A 10,882-nucleotide genomic window follows, 5' to 3' on the forward strand; every position below is an offset into this window, starting at 1 on the left:
TTCCTCAGCGAAAAGAGGAGGATTGGCACGGATGTTAGCTCAGGGCTGATCTTCCTCATAAAAATAAAATAAAATAAAATAAATAAATAAATAAAAATAAACAGCAGATACTACTGAATATATAAACAACATAAGTTTCCTTTAATGTTACTATTTCAAAATAAGAAAACCGGCTACCTCTTTACTACCATTTGACATTTTGATCATTCTGTCAATATATTCTCTCGCCTTATCATGGTGACCAACGTGCCATAAAAACAAGCCTGCGTGGTACAAAGCTTGTGGTCCAGCTCCCTTACGTTGCTCCTTCACTTTGGCATCTGATTCCAGAATAGCTTCTCTATCTGGGAGGGCAAAAAGACATTAAACGAAAATGAAATTCTTGATCAAGTAGTTATAATAGGTCAGATGACTAACAGAGCAGAGAATATAGTTCTCTCTATAGCAGCACTGTTTAATAGAAATAGAATGCAAGCCACATATGTAATTTAAAATTTCCTAGTAGCCACATCAAAGAAGTAAAAAGAAACAAGTAAAATTAATTTTAATTATATATCTCTCATTTAACCTAATATATCCAAATTATCATTTCAACACATAATTGACATGAAAATTATTAATGAGATACTTTGCTTTTTTTCCTTCTTACTAAATCTTTAAAATCTGGTATGTATTTTACACAAAACACATCTCAATTAAGATACTAAAGTTTCTTCAGAAATACTTGATTTGTACTTAGATTTCATAAAATTTATAGTTGAAAAAGCAGATTCATATACTTGGTCTAAACATAACAAGTTTTCTAATAACTGAATCAAGTATCAGTTTTAAATTTAAAAGTAAATTAGAAGTTAATTAAATTTAAAATTCAGTTCCTCAAACTAGACACATTTCAAGTTAACAACTACCGTCATGCACACAACGGCTCCATAGTTTATGGTGTTCCCAAGACATAAAGGCTATATATGCAAGTATTTTTTAATAATAAGACCTGAAAAATTAGTAATGATTTTTAAATGATACAATTATTAGGGACAGATTCTGGACTAGTACTCAAATTACCCAACTCCCTAATCCAATTTTAAAATATATAAACATGCCAGACTACTGTTACAGGCCAGCGAAAGGGTAGTATAATTAATGTTACTTACACAGCTTAATACTGACTGCTCGATTGCTCCCTTAAATAGGTGGTTTATTTCTAATAACTCTAATCACTTCTATTAAATCCACTATATAAGAGTGTGTGTTAGGACACAAACGTCAACTAGATCCAAATCCTGGATCAAGTCAGAATCAGGATCAGCTATGCAATAAGGAAGAAGAGATGTCGAAGTTGAAGGCTGTGACTCTAATGGACTGCACCTTTCTGGAAATGCCCCAAAGTATGTGACTCTTTCTTTTAACTCCAATGATACAAATCTAAATTTAAATGTGGAATTATCAGGGAACAACCTTACAAGTTTAAGAAACAAAATTGTTTCTGGAGGGCTACAGATTGATTAACCACCCACCTGAGTACCTTCAGAAATTTTCAATAAATCGTCATGATACAGAAACAGAATTTATCCAGGGCAGGAGCAGGCATTGTACTTTCCCGCCCAGATTTCTGTCAAGTCCCTAACGGGGCATCAGTTAACTGTGACACCGTCTGCACAAAGCTGGCTCTTGCCAGATGTCAGCTCAAGTTCTTACTGCGTCATAGCCCTTTTATAATCAGGGCTTACACCAGCCTTCAGGAAGAACACACACTAACAACCTAGGCCTTTCCTAGGCAATACTGACAGACATCCAGGGCCCTCCTGAGCTCAAGCCCACTGAGCATCATCTCTGGTGGAAAGCAGAGTCAGTATTCAGGTGCCTCTAAACAATATTTCTACCTCCATCTTTTTAGTGTCCTGGAAATCACATTTCCCAACAGAACCAATACTGTTGGGAATAACCAATTAAACGAAAATTTGACTCTAGAAAGAAAACATTTTGTACTAATAGCATTTTTTTTTTAGACTTACTGACCACAGCTCTCCTGTGCAAATTCTCTATTCCAGCTAACCATACTCCTGCTGGAGCACAGAGAAATAGAATCCACAGAAAAGCCTCATCCTGAACCACTTCCATGTATCTGCCCATCGATTACCTCTATTTGACAAACACGCTTTATATTCAAAACATACCTGTTCTTCAAAGACTAGATAAAGTCCCCATCTTCCACAAAGCCTTCCTAGCCTATTCCTATGGATTAACAGTACATACCATGTTCAATTAACTATGAACTCATTTGTTTTATTTCTTATCATTTTATTTAGTAATAGCATTAGAATTTAATCTTTGTGGTTTTTACATTTTGTTTTCTCAACTAGATTATAAACTAGATGTCATGAATCACTTCTTACAATTCTTTTACATCTTCTAACAGTATCTGACACAGTCCCTTGCAGAAAGTAAGCATCTAGTTGTTAGATCTGTTTACCTGCCAAACACATTAATGTTTTAAATAACTTTTTATTGATTCGTGTATGTGCAGTGAAGGAGGTATGTCATACTTTGCTTAAGAAAAGCCCTGTTTTCTAACGTTTAAAAAAACTATTCTATGACATTTGGTTATTGTCTAATTATTTGAAACAAGATCTATATTTACAATGCTATTAGCTATTACTGGATATATGTGGAAGAATACAATGCTATTTCTTCTTTAGTACCTATAATTCTGATATTCTTCTGCCACAGTCATTAAGATACACTATATATTAAGACAGTTCACACAACTTTAATTGCTGGTTTATGTATAAAGTTCCTTCTATAATCTAGTCATACTTCCCAACCTACTACTGGATAAAAATTTACTGAGTATCTTCCAAGAGCTATCCCCTTAGGGGGATGTAAAGGTTTTCAAGAAGCTTCAGATATAGTAGAAGAGATAAACTGCATGTAGCTGTATGTTTGCACATAACAAGTTGTAAAGTTGGCTGCTGCACAGCAATTTATGTATACACCTATTTGGGGCCGTCCTTTTTTGTTTGATTAATAATTGCGATTATACATTCACCTTTACATTAATTCAGACAATCCCTATATATTAATGAAACTTCTGCCATAGGATATAAGGAATATGAACGTAATATAAGACACAGATTCATTGTGATTGATGAATTTATAATCTTGTCAGGAAGATAAAACAAATATGATATAAATAGTATCCATAGATAATATAATACAGTGTAATCGGACTGAATGCCAAGGTAATTGAGAAAAATAAAAATGAAGTGAGTAGGAGAAATGGTCCTAAGCATTGCACTCAAATACTATACCTGGATTAGGACTCATTTTATGTGCGTATATCAGTGCAATTAGAGAACAAAGTGATACATCTTGTTTATTTTTAATAGCCTCAAATTCTCGAAGAGCTTCTTGAGTTTTACCTGAAAATGAAAATTATGAAGTGAAAAATTGTTCTTAGTGCAAAATCGAATTTAAAACTTAAGGAACATGTTTAATAGTCAGCACATACCTTCCATCAATGTGCCATAGGCATGATAAAACCTGAAGACTGGGTCATTACCATACCTCTTCATTCCTTCGCTGGCAACAAGTAACACATGATGGAAATATCTCTCTTGACAGTAGTAATTAATCAAAGTCTAAAAGGAAATAAAGGCTAAACATTAAAAAAAGATTCTGGTGCTCTGAAATACTCTAAGCAGATATTAATCTAAAATCTTGAATAATCTAAACCTTAGATAATGTGATTCTTTTTCTTCCGAGTTCCTTAAAATATTGTTAAAGGCTAACACTTAATAAGGAATACAGATCACAATGAACACAAAACTCAATGTTTTCTAATAATTTCAATCTTTTCTCCTAAATTGTTAACAATACTGAAATCGGGTTACTTTGACCTCTTTTCTTGCCCACATTTTCTTAAAGGTTTTAGAAAGCAGGAATATAAACAAAAAGCAGGAATAAGGAAAAAAAGGAAAAGAGGCTTCCATTGCCAGACCTTTTAAAAAATCTTCTTTTTAAAATACATATTTTGTTTTTATAGCATTACAAAGTAATGACAAACTCAGCAATTTACTGTCAAATGTTATCTTGTTTTTTATCGAGTTCTATAACAAATAGTTGTCAGTAAGAACAAATGATCTAAACAATTTTTAATAGAAATTATCTTTAAGCTTTTTTCAAAATTATATTATTTAGATTTACAAGGCAGAAAAACTATTATCAGGAGATACTAAGTTCTGATTAACTGGGTCTACGCTTCACACTATTTTTCTCAGGATCATATCTAAGGCTTAGCTGCCACCCTAATCAAAGAGGGAAGCCACATTCACCATGGCTGTGATAGACCTGATTCACCTCCACAAACCAATTTGGGCCATCCCATACCTACTCTGACTCTATCCCTGGTTCAGCAGGAGTGAGAAATATGGATGATGCACTGATTGATAGGATCAAAATATAAGTGACTAGACAGCTCTTTCTTACAGTCTATTGTTTCTGGAGGGCTACAGTCCACGTGCTTCTCTAGAACAGAGTTAGGCAAACACTCTCTGTAACTTTTACTTTGCTTCTCTTCTTGTGGTTACTGCCCACTAGTCCTCTTCTCAGCCACGTTTCTTGAAAGCGTGATCCGTACTCCATGTCTAAGACCCTACAGCATATCTCAGTCAAGTGCAGTTTTCCTCCAGTGCCCCTTCCCGAAGGCCACAAATGACCTCCTGGTTTGTCACAACTAAGGACACTTTTAATATCAGCTTACTTGACTTCTGTCCAGCATTTAGTGTCACGAAGCACCTTTAACTCTCCTGAAAGGCTGTAGCATGGTATCACAAAAAGGACATGGATTAGAAGGCAAAAAGGCCTGGTTTCAAACTTCTGGTCCATCTTACAGCACCTCAGTTTGCTCATTTGTAAAATGCTGTTAGTCCTTTACGGGTCACTATAAGGATTAATTATATCACACTGTAAAACTCCTATTCTGGGAAAAAAGATTCCTCTGAACCCCAGTTGTTGATGAAATAAGAAACCATGTGTCCAGCCAAGACCTCTCATCTAAGCTTCAGATTCATCTTCCATTTGCCCCTGCACCCAGCCAGAAATCAAGTCATGGAACTCTCCCTTGCCATCTGCCCCATCCCCCTAAGCCTAACCAGTCAGTAGGTTCTTCTGTCTCTCTAGTCTACTTCTCACTTTCCATACCTATTACCACCACCTTGGTTCAGGTTAGGTTGTTCAGTCCAACAAACATTTACTGACCGCCTACTCGTGTCAGGCACTCGGCTAAGCACCATAAATATGAAGATGGATAAGACACGCCGCTTGCCCCAGAAATACTTACGTTTTTCAAACAAGACTAGAATTTAAAGACTCACTCAAATACAATGTTGTAAATCCAAGAAAACAGTTTACAAGTTGTTTTGGGAATGTAGGAGGATGAGGGTAGGGTGTGGGAGGATAGAAGAGTAAAATTAAGGGAAAGAATCTTGGGGAGGACTTCAGCACTGACTCTTGATTTACAAACTCCTCACTCCCCCTCCCCACACATATACACTCTTCCTGGTCCCCTTTCACAATTCTTGAGGAAGGTACAGGAGTTAGCCAGGCAGAGGAACTGCAACAACACAGAGATAAGAAATCAGCAATGAAACAGGGATAGGGTGGTGATGGAGAGGACTAAAAGATATCGAATATTCTAGCGCAGGGATGGGCAAACTATGGCCGGTGGGCCATATCTCGCCTGCTGCCTGTTTTGGTATGGCCAGCCAGCTGAGAATGGTTTGTACATTTTCAAATGGTTGAGGAAAAAAACCACAAGAAACAAAAGAAGAAAAATACTTCATAACATGTGAAAATTATATGAAATGCAAATTTCAGTGTCCATAAACAAAGTTTTATTGGAACAAAGCCATGCTCATTTAAGTATTGTCTATGGTTGTTTTCACGCTACAATGGCGGATTAGATGCCACAGAGACCCTGTGACCTCCAAAGCCTAAAGTATGTACTATCTGGCCCTTACAGAGAAAGTTTGCCATTCGCTGTTCTAGAATCTTAAGTAAGATGGAGGTTATTGGATGAGGAGGTTGGAGAGGAAGGTAGGCTCCAGAAGGGCTTCATATGAAGGACTTGAATTTGCTCCTCTAGTCTAAGTGATGAGGAGCCCCATAATGTTTTTTTAGCATGAATGTGTCTTTATTAAAGAGTTCATTTGGGTGGCAGCACAGAGGATAAATTTAAGGCGATGAAAAAAATTTAAGGAGATGTGACCAGTCTTCACAGGAAGACAATATAAAGACTCAAAAAAAAGCAAAGACTTGCAAAAAAGCAAGACACTCCAGCACACCCTATCACTGTCAAATTGTCCTCCATCCACTTACCACCATCCAACACAGTACTGTCTGAACCTCACTGCTCAAATGTAAGCTCCAAGAGTGGGAAGGGTTTTCTTAGTTTTCTTACTGAAGGGCATATTATCTTCAGGCTTTAGAATAGTGCCAGTCACAGAAGCACTCAATAAATATTTGTTGAATTAATTTGATCAAGGTTTTTTCCCACCATTAGACTGTAAAATTTGTGAAGGCTGTAAAATCGGTTCTGTTCATCACTCTCTAGCTTCCAGTGGATACACAGTAAGCTCTCTATCAATATGCGCTCAACCAGCGAATCAGTGAACAAATGAAACGGAGGAGACCAACATCCTACAAAGAAACTTATTTTCAAGCCTCATGTCTTTGTTTTCAGATCATCATTTCTTGAGTGGACTGTATTTAATATCTGCTGAATGGATGAATCCGTGATAAACAGCGAAGACCATCACCATAAAATAAAGACTCCTCCATTTTTAAGCCTACGTCTTGAATTGTTTTCATATAATCTTTCTGTGCTCCTTTTACGTTCAACGGGGGGAGACGGCACTAGTTTGCTCTGAGTCCTTAAAAATCGCACCCGGGAGGCGCAGTAGGTGTCCTATGTCGACCAAGCTTTCTGAGCAAACAGGCTACAAAAGTAAAAGTGAACACAACAACTAGGGTGGGACGAGCACACTAACGGCAATTCGGGAAGCAGCGCGCTGGGAAGGCTGCCCAGACCTCAGGATCCCAAAGCAGGGCCCGGAGGTGGACCAGGTGAGGCGGCCTCCAGGCCCACACGGCCAGGCGGGGCCCGCGGCGAAGGTGGGCAGCAAAGGCACAGCGGGGGACTAATGGCCTCGCGAAGTCGGCCCGCGCTCTCTCCACGCCCCCCAGCCCCTCGCCACCCGCCAAAGCCACCCTCGTCCAGGCCCCGCCCGCTCACCTTCAGCCCCTGCGAGTCCATGGCTCCCTCGAGGATGGGCCGCGGGCCTACCGGGCGTGCACCCGCCGCAGCCCCTCACAAGAGCCAGGGGCGCAGCGCTCCGCGCAGGAGGCCCCAACCCCTCTCGCGCTCCGGGAGGGGCGGGCCGGGCCGGGCCAGGGCCGCGCCGCCATTGGTTGCCGGCGGGAGGGGGCGGGCCTCTGCTGCAGGGATTCCTCGCGGAGGGGCGGGCGAGGACCCCGAGGGAGGCTGCGGATTGGGAGTGGAGCGCGACCGGATGGTGGGGAGGGCAAAGGAGGGCGAACAGGGACACGGCGCTTGGAGGACAGTGGGTGGGCGGGCCCGAGGATATGGAATTAAGGAATGAAGGAAATGGGAGAGGAAGTAGGAAAAAAGGCAGTCTGTTTCCCATCGCTGGCTACAAAGAAAGGCACCATTTTCTGCAGGTTTGTGTAGAGGCAGATGCCCGCAATGCGGCTATTTGAATACCTGACCAGCGCTGAGAAAAACCTTTTAACTTTTACGTGTAGTAGTCGTATTATGGCCACAAGGTGGCGCAGAAAAATCACAAGTTCTTGACAGAAAGGGGAGAAAGCTTCTTGGGCTCATCTTTGCAGTCCCGTGTTTTTTGTTAGATTGCATATTAAATTAGTCCTTTTTTTGCCCATCCTGATAATGAGAGGAACGTATTTTTTAAATGTTTCTTTTTCTTTAATGATACTGCTGATTTTTTTAAACTGACAATAAAATGAATCCTTATGCAAACTGTTATGTTTGTACCTATCAGGCAACTCTGTCAGCTGCTCGTAGAATTCTTCAGAGAATTAAATTGAAACATAGTGGAATAAGAGATTTCCTATTCCTGCTTAAAGATATCTTAAAAATAGTGGTTAGAGCTTTGACGTTTAAGTGATCTTTGTAGAATTTTTTACATAGATTCCAAATTTTGATCTTATTGTTAATTATCTTACCTTATCTATGATTCAAAGTTGCCTTAATCAAATTTTAAATTTGTGGAGGAGTCAGTGAATGTTGACTTTTTCGCATGCCAGTAGTTTAGGTAATGACCATCTTGAGAGAAAGGGTGGCTACTATCCCAGGCTTCAAGGCTAGGTGATATTTCTCACTGGTTTCTCTTTAAAAAACATTTCACCCAAAAAGGCACATATTATTTTTATGAAGATTGCTTTTTGTTTCCAACATTCATAGTCAAGCTAAACGTTTGTGGTGATGCACAACTGGTAGTATCTTCTGGTCTGATTTTCAAAGCATGTGGATTAATCTGCACTTGGTATGCATCAGAGAATACCACACGGTGCTCATCGAAGTATATAATCTCGAACTATACGCTTTTGGTTACAAGTGAAAAGTTCATCTGGAAGAAAATATCTAAGGATCATGGTTAAAGGAACAGATGATCAAGATACCTTTCTGAGATTTTTAAAGTCTAAATTTGGGCTGGCATACCATCAAAAGGCTGCATACTTGGACCATATTAGCCCTTTATAGAATTTCCTTCAAATTTTGTTTGACGGTTAAATTATATAGCACAAAACATCATGCCTGGCATTTCATCAGTGTTTGTTGGATTAAAACTACTCTGGGAATTTGCTTTGACATCCCTGGTAACTTGATGTTCCCTGCATAAGATCTCATGTGAGAAATTTCTTTGGGATTTCAGGCCATGAAAAACTCTGTCTTCCTTCAAAAACTGATGTGTTCCTCAACTCAGACATTTTTATTGGCTCACTTTTGCCTACCAACTTTTGAATCTGGCATCTAAGACCCTTTACCCTATTGTCTTTTCAAACCTTATCTCCTACCTCCCCCTTCACAGAGCTTTTATTTCAAGCAAGTGGGACAACCATTCCTTCTTCTAGGAATGCTTTCTCTTTCTTTGCTCTGAGCTCTTTCTTCATCTGAGAAAATCTACTCTTTCTTCAGAGTTCAATCTCAATCGCAATGAAGCCTTTAGGGATCACCATAACTGGATGGATGTGAGAGATTGCATGGTGTAGTAGAAAGAATATGATCTCTCAGACCTGAGATGGAGCTCCTATTATGCTATTTACTTTTGTGACTTGCAGCAGTAATTTCCTGAGCCTCATTTTCCTTATTTACTAAAGAAACTAAACACCTAACAGACATATGAAAAGTTCTTGACACATAATAGGCGTTCTATCAGCAATAATTTTCCATTAAATACCTGGTGCTCTATAAGACTTACTGCACTTGTGTATTCTTAGTATTATAGTTATGGTGTATTTTTTGTTTGTTTGTTTAATCTTCTCTACTAAATGGTGAGCACCTTAAAGCCACCCAATCTATTGTAATAGGTAAGAGCTTGGTCCCTGGAGATAGGTCATCTGCAATCAAATTCTGATAACACCATTCACTACTTGTTCACTGGGAAAAATTACTTAAACTGTCTGTGCTTCAGCTGTAAAGTGAGATGTAATACCTCAGAAAGTTATTAAGAAGATTAAGTGAATTAATATTTAATGGACACATCAGTATTAGGTGTATGGTAAGCATTGAATAACTTTAACCTATAATTATTTGTACTGCCAACTACTCCAAACACAGAATACAGTATTGATTCCATCAGCATTTAGTAAATCTTATAGGACTATTGGGGCCCTTCAGTTGAGTCTGTTTGGCTTTCTTCTCCCCAGTTCTTACACTGATCCACTTGTATCTATATTACTTCATCATATATTTAAGAAGTTAAAAGAAAGCACTTAGGTAAAATAGATGGTTCTAGTGAAGACAGAAGTAAAAGTAAGTAGACAAAAAATAAGATGAATACATGTCATCGTTAAATCTGGGAGCTGGAAAGAACTTTGGAAACTATTGTCCGACTTCTTTCTTTATTTTACAAAGGAGTAAAATGAAGCTCAAAGATATAAAATAATCTACCCAAGGTCCCACAGTTTTCTACTCCCAATCTAGACTTCAAAGCAGTTTTGAATAATGATAAGATGAAGCGTCTGTCTTGTCTTCTCTTCTTAAGGCTACTACTATGAAGTTGAAATAGGAGGGATAGAGGTTAAAAAAGTTTGACACCAAAATAAACTAGCACACAGTTCAGTCTCAGAGGTGACATCATGGAAAAGGTAGAGGTTAACTGAAGTCAGAATTGCTGAATTTGAGTTAAGACTCTATCCCTTAATAATTTTGCAACTTTGGGCAAGTCATTCACTTTTCTCTGCTGTAGTTGATACATTTGTAACAGGTAATTGGAAGTGGGATTGTAACGTTTGCTGTGGCAATGTATAGACTAAATGAGATTATGTGGAAGTATTTCAAAATTTGAAAAGCACTGTATAAAAGTTCATAGCACATTTACAGGAAAACTTCATGACACAGTTACAGCAAACCTCCTGAACTAATGAGCTGACTATGGAGCAAGCCATCTTACCTCTCTGAGGTTAGGATCCAGCCTTCCGTATGCTCTCTGGTGCTTTTTTCTTTTCCAAGTAACACAGTACAAAAAAATACCGTACTTTTGAATCATGTGTGAAGCATGATGTCTGCTGATGCAAAAATTAAGATGATTGTCATAACTCCTCCCTTTAAATTCTATGATTT

At 38.5% G+C, this 10,882-nt stretch overlaps 1 protein-coding gene across 5 annotated transcripts in view; it reads right to left on the minus strand.

Moving 5' to 3' along the window:
• TTC21B (tetratricopeptide repeat domain 21B) overlaps nt 1-7,420 on the minus strand; it is a 73,467-nt gene extending 66,047 nt beyond the window's left edge. For 3 of the 5 annotated variants that reach the window (XR_015553213.1, XM_004428240.3, XM_087435335.1), the window contains exons 1-4: nt 7,292-7,420; nt 3,509-3,638; nt 3,309-3,419; nt 178-344 (exon numbers count right to left, since the gene is read on the minus strand). Coding sequence is in view for 4 of the 5 variants with exons in the window: in XM_004428240.3 (XP_004428297.1) it covers nt 178-344; nt 3,309-3,419; nt 3,509-3,638; nt 7,292-7,312 (429 nt within the window). In the remaining variant the exon portion in view is untranslated. The remainder of the gene's footprint in view (nt 1-177; nt 345-3,308; nt 3,420-3,508; nt 3,639-7,291) is intronic. The other 2 variants (XM_087435333.1, XM_087435334.1) reach the window with 2 other exon arrangements.
• Nucleotides 7,421-10,882: the final 3,462 nt, after the last annotated feature.

Source organism: Ceratotherium simum, chromosome 9 (assembly GCF_057802395.1).
Source record: "Ceratotherium simum simum isolate JZ-2026a chromosome 9, ASM5780239v1, whole genome shotgun sequence".
Lineage (NCBI taxonomy): Eukaryota > Metazoa > Chordata > Mammalia > Perissodactyla > Rhinocerotidae > Ceratotherium > Ceratotherium simum.